Source organism: Apodemus sylvaticus, chromosome 10 (assembly GCF_947179515.1).
Source record: "Apodemus sylvaticus chromosome 10, mApoSyl1.1, whole genome shotgun sequence".
Taxonomy (NCBI): Eukaryota; Metazoa; Chordata; class Mammalia; order Rodentia; family Muridae; genus Apodemus; species Apodemus sylvaticus.
The window spans coordinates 94,959,728-94,980,280 of record NC_067481.1 but is presented as its reverse complement, the minus strand read 5'-3'; the positions used below and the strand labels follow the sequence as shown (position 1 = coordinate 94,980,280).

Here is a 20,553-nt window from a genome sequence, read left to right as displayed (position 1 = left end):
CATGATGGAAATGCAATTCAGGCTGTAAAACAGCACAGAGACAGCACCACGTGACAAAACTAAAGCAAGGCCTAATCAATCCATCAAAGTCCCAGTTCTGGGAACTTCTCTAAATATGCTCCCCTTACTTTTGGCTCCTGCTTCTGGATAACTGAAGCTCTGCTTCTGACGGACTGTTCCTGATAACTGAAGCATGTCTGCCCAGAACATGTTTTCTGTGCTTAAAAGCTCTCCTGAGAAAGACTCAGTGCTGTGCTGGAAGCCCAAACACCAGTGTGGCTGCTGGCTAGCTAATAAAGACTTCCTATTGGCTGAGACCATGTCCGAGCAGCCTAGTATGAAGCAGACCACTCAAACTAGGACGAGATTAACTTAGTAAACAGGTGAAGGAGAAGGGGGATCAGAGGTGAGAAGGGAGCCAAGGCTGGGGAGGTTACAGCACTCTCCGAGGAAAGCTCAGCAGACAACAGTCATAACCTCTGTTTGCCATGTGTCCAGACGGTAACCTGAGGGAAGATGGGAGGAATCTAAGCTACTGGCAGGAAGCCTCTCATTGCCATAACCGGAGTTTTCAGGCTGGGTCAGTACCACTGGGCTCAGCTGCCCACCCATCCTCGTGCCCCAAGTAAAGACGCTAGTAATGGCAGAAAATGGGGACTTCTTCACTGTGGCCACGGTGGGAGGAAGAACAGACAAAGGCCTTCAGTGGCTCTAAATCCATGTCGGAGCTAACACAAAGCTTAGGTTTAAGTGGAGGACGGGTAACTGAGCACTTGGTCAAATCCCCATCTGTCTGGCTCGTCACTGTCCTGCTCAGCCCAGGGAGGTCTAGTCCTGTACACGGACTTAGTCTCTAGAGGGGGCACTGACTCCTTCGCGCGTCTTCAAGATCATTTCCCCTCCAGGAGAAGCACAGTGGTCCTCATGGCCACCTGCCCTCACTGAGGGAGAGGGAGTCTAAGCCTGTTCTTCCTGAAATCTGGTGACTATGAGCTTAGAGCACTGCCTTGGTTTATGAGCCTCCCAGCTTAAAGGGCGTGGAGAGGTGACGGGGACACTCCTTAGAGATCAACGTGCCTACCTTGCAGAGGTGATCAGGTGACCCAAAGAAAAGAAAAGAGACAAAATGAATGCGGAGCTTACCAGAGCTTCTATTGACACACACAAAACACCATCTGCACTTCTCATCCCTGACTGAGCACGGCCTAACAAACGCAGTCACTAGAAAACCCAGAGACACAGAAACAAGTTCCCATGACTCCTGACTGTCTTGTGCTGCTGCCTCCTACTGAAGACACCCACCGGAGTGCCCATGGGAGTGCTCGTACCTGAGTCCTAAGGTCCTGAGGAAGGGAAACAAGAGACCACCCACCAGGGGTCTGGCCCACTGCCCCTGAAGCCAGTTTCCTTCTGATAACCACACCCTTGTAGAGTTCCGAAAGGCTCCAAAGGGGAGAGAAAATATTTTCTCCAAGTCAAAGCACGTGCGCCCCCTCAGATTTTCTCAACATTTAAAATCACATTTATCATTTACTTATTTGTTTAAGGGGCTGTATGCTTACCACAGCATTGAGGGTGGAGGTCAGGAGACAGCTCGCTGGCACTAGCTCTCTCCTTCCACTATTTGAGTTCCTGACTGACTTCAGGTTGCCTTTATCCAGTGAGCCATCTCACCAGCCTCCAAAATTTCCTTTTAAGAGAGCTTTGGACTGACTAGAGCCTAAGCCACAGGGCAGGACCGGGTCCAACAGCTTCATCTACAGAACAAGACTGTAGAAATTCTGTCCCCAGAGAATTGACTGAAGCCACAGGACACAGTTCTGGCTCAGCAACCAAGGCCCACCCCCAGCTACCTCTCGCCCCTGCAGGCCAGGCTGCCTCTGCACGCAACAGGGCGGCCCCATGTAGAGAACAACTAGCCTGGCCTCCCTCACACTTAACTTAAGCCCAGGCTAGGAAGACTGCGCACTGAGCAAAGCAGTTGCCAGACATGATGACCTCAGTCCAATCCCCGAGACCACATACAGGACGAAGCAAAGAACTGACGCCACAAAGCTGTCCTCCGACCTGCACACATGCCACAGTCCACACGCACAGCCTCAAGCCTACCATACATAAGAATAAGTAATAAATAAAAGTTATAAAGGTAAAACTGGGGGTTAGAGAGATGGCTCAGCAGTTATGAGCACTGGCTACTCTCCCAGGGGACTCAGGTTTTACTCCCAGCACCCAAAAGGCAGGTCACAACTGTTTCTAACTTCAGTTCCAGACATTCTGGCCTCCTCTGGCTGCATACATATGGCTGCATACATGTGGTGCACAGACACACATACAGACATACATATAGGCAAAACATACACTAAAATAATACTATATCATAAATAATAATAATAAAATTAATTTTTAAACTGAACCCCTTTCACCAAGTACCTTCCTGGTCTCAAAGATGTCCCCTGACAACTTCTTGGTAACTAGGGACAGATTTCACTAACTAACAACCTGTGCTAAGATCCACTAAAGAGGGGAACCCACCATCTGCTCCACACTCACGCGCCCCCAGGCTTGGTATATAGCTTGGTGGAAAAGCATGTACAAGGTCCTGAGTTCCATCACTAGTAAAACAAAAACAACTAAGTTCAAGCACTTCCAACTCTTCCTCCATCCCACCCCAGCCCTCTCTGCCCCGCCCCAGCCCTCTCCTCCCCGCTCACTCTGGCCTATTTATTTATTATATATAAGTACACTGTAGCTATCTTCAGACACCCCAGAATTACATACGGTTGTGAGCCGCCATGTGGTTGCTGGGATTTGAACTCAGGACCTCACGAAGAGCAGTCAGTGCTCTTAACTGCTGAGCCATCTCTCCAGCCCCCACCTGCAACTCTTAAAGAATGAGTTTTCTTCAGAGAAAGGTCTGACCTAACAATAGATAGAATTCCTTATGGAGGTGTCCCCTTACCTGCCCCCAAATCCATCTGGGGTAAAGAGACAAGGCCCGCAGGTGCTCCAGGAGCCTAAGCCAGCCAGAAGCAGCGCTCTGGATCGCGCCTAGACTGGCTGTACCACTGACTCGAACTTGAAGTCAAAGCCCAGTGCTGTTCAGCTGGGCAGCTGAGCTGATGATCCAAGCTCAGGCTGAGGACTAAGAGAGGCCCAGGAAAGACTCAGTGCAGCAGTGTAGGGCAAAACCAGAACAGGGAAGTGGGAAGGACTGGGTGGGAAAACAGGGAGGGAAGGGGGCTTATGGGACTTTCAGGGAGTGGGGGGCTAGAAAAGGGGAAATCATTTGAAATGTAAATAAAAAATATATAGAATAAAAAAGAGAGAGAGAGAGAGAGAGACCCAGGTTTCATTGTTGAATGAAGGAGCCAAAGGCCTTGGTTAAATCTGTAATTCCTGCTACTGTCCTGTCCTCGCTCCCCAGACCTCCCCAGCAGGAAGAGTTACTACATCAGACAAGCCTCAAACAGAATTCCCAGTTTTAGAAGCAGCATGGACAGTGCCTGGGTGGTAATCAGGCATCAACCGAGGTCTAGCCCCAGGGCATGGTGGGATCACCTACGGAGTGAGTCTGTATGAGAAGCCAGAGAATCAGGTTCAGGATTACTTTATTACTATTACAGGATATTAAAGTAATTTATCTTCATCAATTACAGGACTTGGAAAATTTGTCAGCAGTTTACCAAAAGCAGTATGAAGGGTGGCACTTCCATTCCCAGGGCACGCCTATCACTTGTTGTCAGTGACAGTGAGCACTAGTTTACAAGGCTAACATATCAGGGAATCATGAGGAAGAAGCCCAGAATAATGACCCCAGGCAGGTGCTCCTTGGTTCTGGAGGAGGAAGTGCAACAGAGGCAGCCAGCCTGGCACAGAGCAGAGCCGGCACCAGGAATGCCCACTGACCCTTCGAGTGTGCCGTGCCCCTGGTCCAAACTGGAGCCTGAAACTCAGCATCATCTCAGTGATTTGCCTGGGCTGAGGATGCAGCTAGATGGCCTACTATCCACTCAGCAAGCATGAACTCCTAGGGGCTATATAAGCAGGGTGTGGCTTCTCACATCTAAAACCCTGTTGCTTGGGGCATAGAGGAAGAAGGATTCGACTTCCAAGATTAACTCCAGTTACATAGTAAGTCGGGGGCCAACCTGAAATACATGGGACCCAGGAGAGAAAGGGGCTGGAAGTACTGAGTTTCATCCCCATCAAGGGCAAAAGGATCTGTCTGAAATGTCCTTGATGAGACAGCCCCTTGACCTAACCAGAGATAACAGCCAGAATCCCACAGCAAAGCAAAGGAACATCTTTCATTAAGTGAAAATCTTTTGGAAATCATGGTGCTGCAAAATCTAAATCACACCCACAGTGACTTCACTGGCCGTAGGAGGAAGGAGAAGGCATGGAGCTCCTACAGGCCCCAAAGGGGCTCACGGCTGCAAACTGGCTTCTCTCTCCCCATGCTGCCAAGTTCAGTAGGAAGCAGTTTCAAGCCTCAATGAATCTCAAGCTTCTAAGCCACTCATAATAATGGAGTGCTGGGCGTGGTGGAACATGCCTTTGACCCCAGCTGGAGGATCTCTCTCTGAGTTCAAGGCTGGCTTGTCCACAGAGAGTCCCAGGATAGCCAGGGTTACAGAGTCTGATCTTGCCCTAAATAAGTAAAAATAAAGAGGAATACAGATTTGGTATTCCAGAAAGACCTTAAGTACTTTCCAACTTCTGAAAGTGTCTACCAGTTTACCATGTAAATTAACAGGTAATTTACCAGTAAAACCATCAGAAGATGCTTTGCTGCCTGCCTGTATGAAGGAAATGAGGTGGCTCTGCGTGTTCACATGTAGAGCAGGTACAGAGGACCTAGAAGGTAGAATGCATTTTCCTTCTTTAAAGGTTCCTTAGACAGGGTCTCATGTAGCCAAAGCTGACTTCGAATTCTCTATAATAAACAAGTGTAACTGCACCCAGCACACACCTTGTTAGCTTTCTCACCTAATAAAATTATGCCTGGAATGGTAGTGCACACACACCTTTAATCTCAATATTAGGGAGGCAGAGGCAGGCAGAATCTCTTATGAGTTTGAGGGCAGCCTGGTCTGCAATATTGAGTTCCAGGACAACCATAGAGAGAAACCCTGTCACAAAATTAATTAATTAACTAATTAATTATGAATCCAACGAGGGAAGAAATAGGACCTCATCTCTGCTGTAACCAGAGTATTTTTACAGGACAACTAGATTCAGAGCTGCATAAAGACTTTCCTAAGGAGTCACCAAGTGACACTGCTGCCATCAGCACTGCTTCAGGCCACGACCATGCTGGGGGATGTGACACCGCCAGCTGTGGCACCTCCATGTAGCCCAGGCATCTGAGCTCCTGTAGGCCGCAGAGAAGGGCACTAGGACAGTGCTTCACAAAGAAGAGCAACAGAGGTGGGGTGTCTGCATGCAGGGAGCAGCACAGGAGGCGCAGAGGTGACGCCCAGCCCAGTGTCAACTTATGTTCTGGATTTCCGCAGGACTTCCTGTTCCATGCTGCTGAGGATGCTCCAACCCCTGTACTGTCAGTCAACCCCATCTCTGAAGCCTCCTGACCATCAGCCCTTGCCCATACCTCACCTCCCCAAACTGAGTCACCTTGTAAAACCCTGAACCTCATTACCTGTCCCCTACTTAAACTCTAAGACCCCTTTCACACAGCTACAGCCTTTCCTCTCTATCACTGAAGGCCCCTTCTCCCCTCACTCACTGCCTTACTAATACTACTTAGCTCTAGAATGTAAGCTCAGACGTTGCCTCAGTGGTGTGGGGGCGCATGCTATTCCACAAGCTGGGTATCAGGAGGTCACCATCAGACTCAGCTACACAGAAGCTAAGAGACAGCGATACCTACACGGAGACCCTCTCTCAGCTCAGAAATAAAAAGCAAAGCACTTGCTTCCCTGTAGGAAGAAGGTTTCCTAAGTAGGTCAGGTTCCCAGTTATACAACCTCCAAATTACCTCCCTCCACCTTCCAGCATTAGAGATGACCTGCCTGCTGCCTAGAGAAAAGGAACGGGGCAGTCTTACTCACTATCCTACACTGGACACTGCCTGATGCCCAAGAGACTCAAGAAGCACCAAGTAAGAAAGGAACAGCCACGAGCTGATAAAACCCAGGCCTGCCTGATCCCAAGGCTGCCAAGACTTACAAATTTGTTCCCTTAGATTTAACAACCACTTTGAAGAAGGGCAAACAGTCCTTGTGTCAATACTCACAGGTCACTACTTTCCGAGACACTCCCAGAGTGCCCCGAGCATAGCTCCATAGAGCTGCTCATGCAGAGAATCGGGCCAGGTGGCAGGACTCTGGTGCGCTCATCCATCCACATCCGGAAGCAGGTGCAGCAGCCAGCCTCAGGCTGGAAGCTTGAGTCTTAGGAGTTTATTTTGGAGCCACCCAAGAAGCTTGTGCTCAAACAGATGGTACCTTCTCAAGAAGTACACCATCAGTAGTTCTTCCCAGGCTCTGCTTGAGGCTGGTAGATTTCCCTTTTGCCTCTGGTCCTGTACCACTGTGTCAGCCTTGACCTTAGAAAGAGACTTGTTTGCTTAGCCCCCAGGTCCAGTGTCTTCCTGGGGAACACCTCTGGTGATCTGGAGCCTCTGCTCTATAAGGGGTGACACCCCATGCCTTCATGACTGTGCTCGGCCTGTCTGTGTTGTTCCTGGAGTACTTTGCTTTATACATCTGCCCATCGCCCAATCATTTACACCTCCCAGAGACTGGGAGTCTCTGGAGTTTCTCCCAGCGGGCTTTTCAGGAGGCTGTTAGCTGACCTCATTCCAGTGCTTCTGAGCATGCTCTCTGCATCTTACTCATCTGTTCCGATGGCTGTAAAAACTTGTGCATTTTCCCCACTGGGTGCCCTGCTAGTCGTACACTGGGAAGTGGCTAGGCAGGACGGCAGACGGCCTGGATCCCTCTAGCGTCGGGCCAGTGGTGAGGTCTGGTCTCACTTTATATTTGTGTTCATGTGTCCATTACTCATATCATCATTTCTCATCTATCAAGTTAAGTTTTGTAACCCTAGACGATCTCAGGATCCCATCCGGCTGTCATCCAGACTTTTTTTTTTTTAACAGATATAAGTCTTTCATATAACCCTCCCTGGACTTGGGTTCTTTTTACAAATTATTTTACATTATGTGTATCTGTGTCTGTGTTGGTGACCATGAAGATCAGAAAAGAAAATCAGGCCCCTAGACTCTGAGTCAGAGGCAGCTGTGAGCTGTCCAACATGAGCACAGGAAACCAAACTTCAGACCCCTGCAAGGGCAGCAAGTGACCCTAACCACAGCAAGAAGCATACTGCTTGACGTGATTAAATCAAATAGAAATTTAAAGCTAAAGAACAAAAAGGAAAGTGGCGAGCCCAAGCCAGAAAGTAGCAAGAACCCTGTCAGACCAGATGGGCCTGAGGTCTGGACTGTGGCTCTCTGTACGCTGAGGGCAGAGGGCACCATTACAGGCCTGAGGTTTTAAAGGGTTAACAGAAGGGTTCCAAGTAAATATTATAAACAGTGGAATAAATACAATAGATCGAGGGGGGAAAGTGTTAGTGTGGCATGGTGACCCACATCCTTAATTCTATCACTTAGGAGGCAGAGGCCAGCCTGCTCTTCAGAGCTAGGACAGCCAAGGCTACATAAAGAAACCCTATCTCAAAAACACAAAAAACAAACAAGTGCTTGGTGGAAGGCCCTGCCAAGGATGAATGTGTTCAAATCGCTGCACAGGTAGTTCAGAGCTAGCCCACGGAGGCCCGGGAGCAATCAGGGAGGGAGCTGCCGATTTAGACTGGCTAAGTCTCACGTGCGTGGATGGCCCAGCAGTCCCGAGAGGTTCCCTAGGGACTGTGACACACACAGAAGCTGGAGCCAACCCTCCAGCAAGGCAGGACTGCAACTACTCCAGGGCTCCCAGTGCTGTGGTGGCCGAAGGTGAGGGTGGGGCATGGGGAGGGGTAGTGCTGCAGGATCAGAATCTCAGGCTGTAAAGATTCTTTGCTTTCATTCCTGCTCAATCTTTGAAGAACAGGCTTCCGGCAGCTACACAATACAAGACTGCCTATGCAGTCAGACACCAGCCCGGCTCTTACAAAAACGTGAAACTCCATTCTATTCACTAATTTTTTATGAAAATGACGTTTACAGGGCCAGGATGCAGCTCAGTTGGCAGGGAGCCTGCCTAACACAGAGCCCTGGGTTCCAACTCCAGCATTACATAGACCAGGGAAGGTGAGAGCAAGAGAATCAAAAGTTCATGGTTATCCTCAGCTACATGGTAAATCTGAGGCCAGCCTGAGCATGATGCTATGTCTCTTAAAAAAAAAAAAAAACAAGCAAACCTCTAAAGCCATTATTTATGCTACCAGAAGGGGGCTGTTTTGTGTCTGTTTTTGCAGTAGTAAGAACTGACCCAAAGACTTGTGAACTCTATGCAGACATCTCATCCATCAAGTGAACTCCTCATTAAACAGAAGCCTGACCCCTACCCTGGCCTCTCAGGAACTCCTGGTGAGCTATCCACCTGTGACTCCACAACGTGGCTACTCTGGGTACCTCCTACATGAACAGAAATAATAGAAATCACTCTACAGAACAGGGTGGGTGGCTCAGCTGGTAGAGTACTTGCCTAGCATGGATGAAGCCCTGGTTTGAGCCTTGATACCATGTAAACTGACAGAGCATGGGGACACCTATGGGAATCACATGCCTGTAAGGGCAGCACTCAGGAAGGCAGGTGGACCATAAGTTCAAGGTCATCCTCGACTAAAAACAAGTTTGAGACAAAGAGGGCTAGATGAGACCCTACCTTCAAAATAAACACACTGTGCCTCTATTGGGTCACAAGATTTCGGAGCTCTCGGCTGGGCGAGTGGATCCTGAGATTTCCTTTTTCCCTTCACCTCATAACAGATTTACGGCTGTGGAAATGCATGCTGGGGGCACACCACCAGACATGGCAACACTGGGTTAGAGTAGATGTGGAGACAGTACCGGGTTCTGGGGTTCTGCTCAGGAGACCTGGACCATTTATACCCTCATCTGCAATGTGGGGCAGCCAGCTTCCACAGGTCTGCATCAACAGGATGTGCAAAACACTTAAGTTTATAAAAGACTATATTATTGCTAAATAATAATAATAACAACAACAACAACAACAACAATGCCTGTGAGGTCAGAAAGGTACTGATTCCCTGGAGCTAGAGCTACAGGGGACTGTGGGCTACCAACAATGGCAAGGCCTCTAGAAGAGCAACAAGGACTTATTTAGTTTTTGTTCTTCCAGACAGCTTCTCTATGCAGCTTTGGCTGTCCTAGAACTAGTTCTGTGAACCAGGTGGATTCCCAGCACCGGTGTTAGGTGGCTCCCAAAGGCCTGCAACTCCCCTCCCAGGGCTACCCTATGCCTCTAGACTTGGGCACCTGCACTCATGCGCATATAACTACACACAGACTTATACACATATGCAAAATTGAAAATATAAATCTTTTTTTAAAAACAAAGAAAAAAGCAACGGCATCACGCTGGGCAAAGGCACCTGAGGGTCTTCTGAAGACAGCGGCCTCACCCCGAGAGCCGTGTGAGTGCGGCCAACACAAATGGGAAATTATTTTAAACATTCTAGGGCAGGCTTTTTTGTTTTTAATATTTTGCGGTTTGTTTGTTAACTCAATTGCATGGTTCTGGAGGGGACCTCTGTAGGTGAGAACACTGTTTCACAATGACAACAGGCTGGGGGGCGGCTGGGGAATGCCAGGGGCTGGGGGAGTGGGGGACAGAGCTCTGTGGTAGGAACACTTGTTTGCCCGTGTGAGGGCCTGCATTCTACCCCAATGCGCTAGCTATGTCAGGGATCAGACTCATCAGAGCCCTGAGCGAGAAGAAGGCACTGAGAAGTCAACCCTGTGAGCCACGCCCAGGGTCCCAGCGCTGCAGAGGCTCAGGTTGGAGACCAGCAACCCAGGCAGCCTTCCTACACAGAGAGCTTGTGCGGAGGAAAAGCAGAAAGCGCTTCTCTCCTGCAGCCTGAAACTGTAAGTGAGAAAGCCTGGCTGGTTGGCTGGTTTTCTTTCTGAGGAATGCTAATCTTTCTTTTTCTTTTTTAAGATTGATTTATTTATTATACATGAGTACACTGTAGCTGTCTTCACACACTCCAGAAGAGGGTGTCAAATCTCATTATGGATGGTTGTGAGCCACCATGTAGTTGCTGGGATTTGAACTCAGGACCTTTGGAAGAGCAGCCAGTGCTCTTAACCGCTGAGCCATTTCTCCAGCCCCAATGTTAATCTTTCTAATCAAGTGGAGTTTTGCTCACTTTTATTGGTGTTGAACCAGTTAGTAAAATTAAAATTATCATTTAACTTCAAAAAGTGAGTAAGCCGGGCAGTGGTGGCACACGCCTTTAATCCTAGCACTTGGGAGGCAGAGGACGGTGGATTTCTGAGTTCAAGGCCAGCCTGGTCTACAGAGTGAGTTCCAGGACAGCCAGGACTACACAGAGAAACCCTGTATCGAGAAAAAAAACAAAAAAAAAAAAAAAAAAAAAAAGTGTGAGTAATCAGTTCACTGGCAGGCTGCTTAATGTAACCTAAACAACAGCTACACCATTTCCCTGGGCACAATGTCCCACTTATTAGCCCAATTACTTAAGGTAGAAAAGGCTTCCACATCCCTGCAAAGCCTGGTGAGGCCCAAAGGCCTCTACATAGGAGGTGGGGCAGGAGGCTGAGCACAGGGCAGTCTGAGCTACCTACTGATACCTATCTCAGCAAAGATATAGGCAAAATAAAGTGAGATAGCAAGACCTGGTGGCACACACACCTATGGTTATTATAGCATACATATATATTAGTATAGCATATATATGTGTTCATATCCTATAATACATATTGGGGGGGACAGAGGCAGGGGCTCAGGAGTTCAAAACACCCATACACAGAAAATAATACGTTCAAGCGCATTAACACACACACACACACACACACACATACACACACACACACAAGAACTTCAGTTTAAAAAAAGAACAAAACAGGAAAAGCTGGTATGGTAAGGTACAGCTATAATCCCAGCACAGGGAGGCAAGAGATCAGCTGACTGGACTACACAAGAAGTTCAAAGTCAACATTCCACAGGAAGATACGCCTCACAATCCCAAAAATAAAATAAAATAAATTTTAATTTATAAAATGTTGAAGCTGGACATGGTAGCACACTTCTTTAGTCCCAGCACTGGGGAGGCAGCGACAGGCAAATCTCTGAGTTTGAGACCAGCCTGGTCTACAAAACAAGTTCCAAGACAGCCAGGGATACACAGAGAAACCCTGTCTCAAAAAAACAAAATAAACAAGAAATTGAAAGGAAATATACTAACAATGTAATAATCTTCTCAGAAATAGATACTGATCACACACATTGTTACATTTGGCCATCCCTCTACCTGTGGTTGATGCAGAAACAGGTTTCACTAAAGCTGGCCTTGAACTCACATCAGATTCCCCACCTTGGCCTCCCTGATGTTGGTATTACAGCAAAAAGTCACCACATCTGGCCTCTGTATTACTTAGTATAAAGACTTGTAATTACTATTTCTAATTGTGTTGTCTGGTGTGGGTATGAGCAGGTGAGTACTTGCGAAGGCCAGAGGCATGGCATCTCTTGAGCTGAAGTTACATGAGGTGGTGAGACAATAACGTCAGGCGCTGGGAACCAAACCTGGCCCCTGCAAGAGAGGGATATGCACTTAACCACTGAACCACCTCTCCAGCACCAAACAATCATTTTAATTTTTTGTTTTTTCAAGGCAGGGTTTCTCTGTATAACCTTAGCTGTCCTGGAACACTCTATCGACCAGGGTGGCCTCAAACTCAGATCTGTCTGAATCTACAACCTGAGTGTTGGATTAAGGCATGTACCACCACACCTCTACCACCATCACCACCACCTCTACCACCATCACCATCACCACCACCACCACCTCCTCTACCATCACCACCACCACCACCACCACCACCACCACCTCCTCTACCATCACCACCACCACCACCACCACCACCACCACCACCACCACCACCTCCATCACCACCACCACCACCACCTCCACCCTGCAACTTTTATTTGTATGTTATTTATAGCATGTAGCCCTTGCTGGAATGTGACTCACTATATAGGTCAGTCTGGCCCTCAACTTACAAAGACCTATTCCCCTCTGCCTCCTGAGTGCTAGAATAAAGCACCCACCATGCCCAAACTGTCTTGTGTTTCGCACCACTGTTTTCAGGAGCTTTGCTTGATAATAAGCATGTGTTCTTTTAGAAGACAAAACAGGTTCTTTTTTAGATGCTAACACAGCTATCTGTTATCCAGGTACAAAGAAGAACTTTATCTGATTTTGTCAATTCTGTCAACACAGACCCAGAAGTACACATTCCCTCAAGATTGTTTGCGCTCGTGCTCTTGCTTGCTCTCTCTCTCTCTCTCTCTCTCTCCCCCTCTTTTACACACACACACACACACACACACACACACACACATACACACACGACACACACATGCATATATCTAAGCCCATGCATGCCCATATTCTTTCCCTCCCTCCCTCCTTTTCTTTTCTTGGGGCAGGATCTCACTGCGTGGACCTACCTGACCTAGAACACACTATGTTGACCAGACTGGCCTCAAACTCACAGAGATCTGCCTGCCTCCGTGTTCTAAACGCTAGGACTAAAGCTGTGTGACACCAAGTCTGACCACACAAGCCCATTTTCATTCCTATACATAGACACTTAAACCCAAGGCTAGGACAGAGGCAGGAAATAACAAGAGAGAAATTAACCACAGTATCAAACATCCCTAAGAACTATCAACTGCCTCTGGCAAAGGAATGAGGAACGGACACACCGTGCACGAATGGGTTCATCTCAGCAGCCCCTTCTGTGAGCGCTACGGAGGACAAACCATGTCTTCCAAAGCCAGAGCACTCACGGCTCCAACCAGAATGTTTTCTAAAAGGATCAATGGCTGTTAAAACGCAAATGCTGCCAGGCAGTGGTGATACACTCCTTTAGTCCCAGCACTCGGGAGGCAGAAGCAGGCAGATCTCTTAGTTCGAGGCTAGCCTGGACAGCCAGGGCTACACAGAAAAGCCCAGTCTCAAAAATCAAAACAGAAAAGTAAATGCTATAAAAATAAAATGTAAACATACTCCTTTCTGATCACCACTGAGTCCTTTTAAAAGCAAAAATAAGAGCGGTGGTGATGAAACCTTTTAACTCAGTGCTTAGGGAGCAGAGGCAGGCAGATCTATGTGTCTGAGGCCAGCCTGGTCTACATAGAATTCCAGGACAACCAGAGCTTTACAGAGAATGCATCTCAAAAAAAAACAAAAAAAACGGGGGCTGGAGAGATGGCTCAGAGGTTAAGAGAGCTGACTGCTCTTCCGAAGGTCCCGAGTTCAAATCCCAGCAACCATGTGGTAGCTCACAACCATCTGTAATGGGATCTGATACCCTCTTCTGGAGTGTCTGAAGACAGCTGCTACAGTGTACTTACATATATTTAATAAATAAATAAATAAGTCTTTAAAAACAACAACAACAAAAAGGGAAGCAAGAAAGGGACCAACCCCCTCTCACAATTCAGGAGCCAGGAGCTCAACCCCCAGCAGCACATAGAACCAGGTGTGACGGCATGCGCCCACAGTCCCAGCACTCAGAGATGGAGGCAGGGGCAGTGAAGTCCAAGACAGCCCCCACCACAAAGCCAGCTGAAGGCGGATCTAGGGCATCTGAGTCCCTGCCTGAAAGACAAAGATAAAAATGAAAAGAAAAACAACGAAAGAGATGCAGCTAGAAAGTTCTACCGTGCCCACGCACCCTTCCTCCTGTGCCCTTCAGACTCCAGTGAGTGACACTGGATACTATCACACACCTGATCTGCCACCAGGTGAGGTAATCAGACCCACACGTACCATGACACTTTGGGAGAAAAAGAGGGACATGACAGCCATCTCTATTATAATTGGGAGTGCTCCTATTAAAAATTCAGACAACCTGCTTAATAATTGAAAATGCTACCTTCATAAACAGATTACATAAAAGACACTGGAGCCCAGCTGATGCCTCACACCTGGGATCCCAGCGCTTGGGTGATGGGGGCAGCTGGATCAGAGCTTAAGGTCACCCTCCTCATCACTGACACTCCGCCATTCTCAAAGGAAATTAAATCGAAGAAACAGAAATAGGGCAGAGAGACAGCTCAGTAGCCGGGTGTTAACTGCTAAGCCCAAGGACCTGATGGCATATACAGGAGAGAGCCAAAGCTCTCAAAGTTCTCCAACCTGTGCACAAGCACTTGGCACACCTGTCCATGCACACCCTGAATAAATAAATATTAAAAAATAAATCCTTAGCTTAGGTTAGATATCCCAGGATAGAGATAGAGACAAGTAAATGTCACTGAGTGCCAGGTCAGTCAAGGCTACAAACTGAGACCATGTCTCCAAAAAAACCCCAAAAAACAAAGTGACAACAACAACAACAACAACAAATCCTTCCCAGGTAGTGGTAGTGCACACCTTTAATCCCAGCACTTGGGAGGCAGAGGCAGGGGGATTTCTGAGTTCGAGGCCAGCCTGGTCTACAGAGTGAGTTCCAGGACAGCCAGGGCTATACAGAGAAACCCTGTCTTAAAAAAAAAAACAAAAAACAAACAAACAAAAAATCAAAAACAAAAAAAAATCCTTACTTTTGAAATAAATACAGAATCATTATCAGATAAAGGTTAGCAGCATCAATCATTAAAGGTGTGCAGTGGTGGCACAGACCTTTGATCCCAGCACTCAGGAGGCAGAGGCAGGCAAACCTCTGAGTTCAAAGACAGCCTGTTCTACAGAGTGAATTCCAGGACAGCCAGGGCTGTAAAGAGAAACCCAGTACTGAAAAAACAAACAAAAAGCTTACACAATGTCAGGAATGGAGTCAGGAATCTGCTCTGAAAAGGGCAGAGGCCGGAGAGATAGACGCCTCAGTGATTAAGGGCCTGTTGTTTTTCCGGCACCCGTGTCAGGTGGCTCCCAGCCTCCTGCAACTCCAGCTTGAAGATCTGAGCACCTCTGCAGGCACCTGCAGGTCTGCCTCACACAGACACTCATACACATAAAGTAATGATCAACCTTTCAAAAGCAAAAGTAGTGGAAGGGCTTCCCAGATGAGCTGAGTCCTGAAACCCCCAGGACTTGAGGGACAGCCTGAGAGGCATCATTCACTGGCTCTCTATTATGTACACTCAAGATTTCTTTCATCTTAAAAATTTGAAAATACAAGCGGGCATGGTGGCACATCCCTCTAAGCCCAGCTCTCGGGAGGTAGAGACAAATGGATCTCTGAGAGTTCAAGGTGAGACTGCTCTACAGAGTATCCTGGCTACAGGCCAGCCAGAACTACATAGAGAGACCCTGTCTCCAATAAAACAAAAACAAAAACAAAAAAGTCAAAATCCATATATAATGAGAATGCTCTGCTTTTCTCTGAACTCTTGTACTACTGGCTAATGTTCCTGCCTTTGCTCCTCTATGATATATTCATCAAAGCTGAGTCACGAAGGCTGCCTAGCTCATCTTATACTCACAGAAAGATTAACTTTCATCCCTTTGTGTGTTATCTGCTCCAGAACAGTAAGGGCACTCACAGAAAACAAGCAGTGTCCTGCCCAACCCAGGAGGTGGCTCTAAGTCCAGGAAGGTAAGCCAACCCAACACCACTTCTTCCAGAGAGGCTTAAAAAAAAAAAAAAAAAGGACCTCGGAGATTGCCCTCCACTCTCAATCCCAACAAATCTTGGGCCATCGGGGCTTCCCAAACTGCACATTCCACCAGGAACCATCAGGGCAAACAATTCTGACCCATTTTAGGCTATATTCAGGACTGTGCAGCACAGGGATTGGTGGCACTTGCCTGTGATCCTAGCACTCTGCAGGCAGAGGCAGAGACAGGTAGGTGGATGGCTCTCTGTGAGTTCAAAGTCAGCCAGAGGTACATGCTGAGACCCTTTGAGGAGAAGGGTTAAGGGGATGAGGAAGAAGTGTGGCCAAATCGTCCCCAAAGTAATCAAATGGGGAGGTGATGACCAAAGACCTTTCTCAAAGAGAATTTTATACAACTCACTAAATTGAAACTTGGTAGAAATACTTTTGAGCAATTCCTTCCAGAGTCATCTGTGGGTTAAGAGCTATAAAAAGAAAAAGAAACTCCAGTCCCGTTCCAGCACAGTTGGCGAGGCCTGGGGGAAGGTATGGAGCCCTTCTCAGACTTCTAGCTTCTCCCCTGCAAAGCAAGAGGGAGACCTGCTCGGGGATTCCCACCTCAGAGAGCTAGCACTGACGCTGAGAGCAAAACAGCAGAGGGTCACGGGAACACAGAGCTGCCTGGCGTAGCCTTCTCAGTCAGACCCCAGCTAGAGGCAAGAATAAGTTTAAAAAGACACACTGCACCAGGAAACAACTGCTGAGCCCTGAAAGACCTCTCCAGCCCAGGAAAGAACTACAAGAACTCAAGCCCCAGGAGAAAGGCTAGCAAAGGGCCAGCCCCACAGTGTCACCTCAGCAGGGAGCACCAAGTCAACCAAGACAATTCTTCCCAATATGGACGCTGCATATTGGTTTGAGCAGTATGGCTAATAGCAATATATCAGCTTTGCCCTTTTCCCCCTTCGGTTTTTAGAGACAGAGTCTCGCTGTGTACCCAGGTTGACCTCAATTTTGGCATCCTCCTCCATGCTAGATGCAAAGACTACAGACATGTGTGACCACACCCAGCTTAATTTTATCTCTCTTCGTCTTAAAGACCACTCGAACATGCAAATGTACTTGAACACCCACTTAACAAATGTCTGCATGTGTGAAAAATGAATAACATGGAAACTAACAGATGAAAATTTCAGAGACATCCAACCAATAAGTAAAATAAAGGGAAACAGGTAACATAGTTGGTGTCTTTTCAGGGACTTCCAACCAGTAAATAACTTTTTAAATGTACATTTGGTGCTTGGCCTACAGCTGTCTCTGTGAGGGTGTTGGACCCTCTGGAACTGGAGTTAGACAGTTGTAAGCTGCCATGTGGGTGCTGGGGATGGAGCCTGGGTCCGCTGCTCTTAACCACTGAGCCATCTCTCCAGCCCCCCAACTGATAAATAAAATAAAGGGGAACTTGTACATAGCTGGGGTCTTCTGGGTTGCAGCAGAGACACAGCCCTGGTACCATCTTCACCCCCAAACAAGAGCTGTGGGGAACAAGGCCTTGGTCTTGATCCTGCTTCCCCAGGAGTTGCTGGGGATGTGTGGGACCCTCATACATGAACTGTGCCTGTCACCCTTCCATACGGCTCTGCTCTCTGGTGAGAGTGGAGGCCCTCGAAGGCGCTGCTTCATTTGACACCCGCCATGAAACTCCTGGGATCATTCCCTTCCCTTCCTTTCCCTGACCATGGGGCAGAACTCTTGTGTGTGCATGCGTGCATGCGTGTGCTTTGAAACAGGGTCTGACTTAGTAGCTCACATTGGTCTGCAACTCATGTACACTGGCCTTGCACTTCCAGCGATCCCATCTCAGCCTCACAAATGCTGGGACTACCAGTATGCCATCACGCCCAGTTTAAGATCTACCTGTTCCTTTTGATATTGCCACTTTACTGTAGAGCAGATATCTATCCTTTTAAGTGATACAAAGGACTGAGCTCCAGGCTATGAGCATGATACTGATCTCCATCTTCAGCCAGAAGTTAACATTTTTAATTCCTAGGACCTTCTGGCCACTAATTACCATCTCTCAAACAAAACCCTGTACAAAAAAAGGGTAAACACAAAGTAAACTAACTCTACTGGTGAGGCATCTACAAGTCTGACCTCTGAGGTCCTAACACAGGTGGCAGAAGCAAGGCACTGGAAAGGGTTTCCCACTCCCAGATCTAGGAAATAAGTAGTAAGTGTAACATCAGAGGAGGGGACACCTGACTCTCAGGTATACCTTCCTCTGATAGGGAAGAGGGGATTCCGGGGGGGCGGGGGACACTACCCTGAACAGAAATCAGCGACATCTCTCCCGACCAGAACCTGAGTTACCTGCTCTGCCCCATAGACCGTGGCGAATTGGATGAAATCCTCGATGCGGACGAAGCCATCCCCATCCCTGTCCAGAGCGTCGAATACCGTCCTGAGGCGTGCACCCTCCTCCTGAGCTGTCCCGGGCTCGCTGGGCAGCGACAACGCCGCCGGGCCTGGATCTGAGGGTGGCCCGGGACAGGCCTGCAGCAGCTCGCCCTCGGCGAGCAAGGGCTCTAGGGGTAGGCCCGGCGTAGAGCGGCAGTCTTCCAGCTCCTCGGGCCAACTGCACGGGACTTTGGGTTTCTCTGGTTCATTAAATTGGAGACACGAAACTTTGGGTTCCTCTCGATCCTCGGGCCAGAAGCAGGGTACATCGGGCTCTTCCTGCCAGCACCCCGCTGCGTTCTGCTCCTCTGGCCAGAGGCACAACACTTCAGGCTCTTCTGACCAACAGCGAGGTGCGTCGGCCTCCTCTTGTTCATTGGACCAGAAGCACGGTGCGGTGAGAGCATCCGGCTCCTCAAGTTCCTCGGGCCAGCAGTGAGGTGCATCGGTCTCCTCTGGTTCCTTGACTAAGAGGCACGGTGCATCGGGTTCCCCTGGCCACAGGTGAGAGGCGTCAGGCTCCTCTGGCTCCTTGGCCGAGAGGCACCCTGTGTCCACCTCCTGAGGACAGCTGTGAGGGCTGTCAGGCTCTTCCAGCTCCTTGGCCAACAAGCACGGTGCGTCTGACTCCTGGGGCCAGCAGTGAAGGGCGTCAGGCTCTTCCAGCTCCTTGGCCAAGAGGCACGGTGCATCGCATTCCTCCCACTCTTTGGCCAAGAGACGCGGTACCTCGGGCTCCTGGGGCCAGCAGCTAAGGGCGTCGGATTCCTCCCACTCCTTGGTTAAGTGGCACAGTATGTCTGGCTCCTGGGGCCAGCACCGAGGGACGTCGGGTTCCTCCAGCTCCTTGGCCAAGTGGCAAGGTGCGTCTGGCTCCTGGGGCAAGCAGCAAGGGGTGTCGGGTTCTTCCAGCTCCTTAGCCAAGTGACAGGATTCCTCGGGCTCCTGGGGCCAGCAGTGAGGGGCGTTGAGGTCCTCCAGTTCCTTGGCCAAGTGGCACGGTGCGTCTGGCTCCTGGGACGAGTAACAAGGGGCGTCAGGTTCCTCCTGCTCCTTAGCCAAGTGACAGGACTCATCGGACTCCTGCGGCCAGCAGTGAGGGGCGTTGAGGTCCTCCAGTTCCTTGGCCAAGTGGCACGGTGCGTCTGGCTCTTGAAGCCAGCAGCGAGGGGCATCGGGTTCCTCCACCTCCTTGAGCAAGTGACAGAATGCGTCTGGTTCCTGGGGCCAGCAGCAAGGGGCGCCGGGTTCCTCCAGCTCCTTGGCCAAGAGACACGGTGCGTCTAGCTCCTGGGACGAGCAGCAAGGGGCGTCAGGTTCCTCCAGCTCCTTATCCAAGTGACAGGATTCGTCGGGCTCCTGGACCGAGTAGCGAGGGGCGTTGGGCTCTTTGGCCCAGCGACTAGGAGCGTGAGGCTCCTCTACCTCTTCGGGCCAGCAGATTGGCGCGTTGGGTCCCTCTGGCCACCGTTGAAGCTGGGCGTGTTCCTCGGGCTCATCTGACCAGCCGCGAGGAGCGTCGGGCCCCACCGGCCCCTTGACCCCGCGCTGGGGCCCAGACGCCGGCTCGTCGCGGTCCGACAGGGAGGTCGGCTGGCACAGCTCCATGATCCGGCGCCGGCTAAACTAGGGAAGATGCGAAAGGCGCGGAAGGCAGACAAAGGCGCTCAGGGCGCGGCGGCGGGCGCGGGCATCCCCGCGGCGACGCGGGCGGGCGCGCGCGGGGCGCCCGGACTGCTGGGGCTGGCGCTCGGGCCCTGCTCCGCCCTCGCCCATCTTCGCACCGCACCTTAGCGGCTCCCGGCCCCGCAGCGCGGCTGGCGCGGGCCCATGGCGGCGGCACAGTCCGGATGATGTGTGGACCCGGTGGCGGGGAATGGACGGTGGGAGACAGGCACCGGCCGGGCAGCGGAGGCTGAAGCCTGAGCGCCTGAGCTTAGGGACCCAGTGAGGGACGCCGGCGCCGGCGCCGGCCCGCCCTCCGTCGCGCGTGACGTCAGCACGCCTTGTAGCCTGATCACGCCCCCATGGGTTGCTATAAAGGTGGGTTCGAAGCGGGCACAGTTTAGGGGCGACAGTGTCTGCCCCATTCGAATTTTCGGTACGCGAGTGAGATGAGTGAAGTGTTCTGTCTCAGGAAGAGGCGTCCGAGAATAGGCTTTGGGAAACTATTGCTGAACGGGAAACAAAACATTCGCATATACCAAACGAAGCCGCTAGTTCTTTCTGTATGACTCCTTCACAAACTGGTGGTACAAACCAGAATATTCATTGGCAGACTACCAAGTGGGTACGAAGGAGC

The 20,553-nt window shown here is 49.7% G+C and overlaps 1 protein-coding gene across 3 annotated transcripts in view; it reads right to left on the bottom strand.

Annotated features, from left to right (window-relative positions):
* Window positions 1-20,203, bottom strand: part of Rab11fip3 (RAB11 family interacting protein 3) — a 78,912-nt gene extending 58,709 nt beyond the window's left edge. For 2 of the 3 annotated variants that reach the window (XM_052194781.1, XM_052194782.1), the window contains exon 1: window positions 18,165-20,202. In XM_052194781.1, the coding sequence (XP_052050741.1) occupies window positions 18,165-19,859 (1,695 nt within the window). In that variant the 5' untranslated portion in view covers window positions 19,860-20,202. Of the gene's footprint in view, window positions 1-18,164 lie in introns of all 3 variants that reach the window. The other variant, XM_052194783.1, reaches the window with a different exon arrangement.
* Window positions 20,204-20,553: the final 350 nt, after the last annotated feature.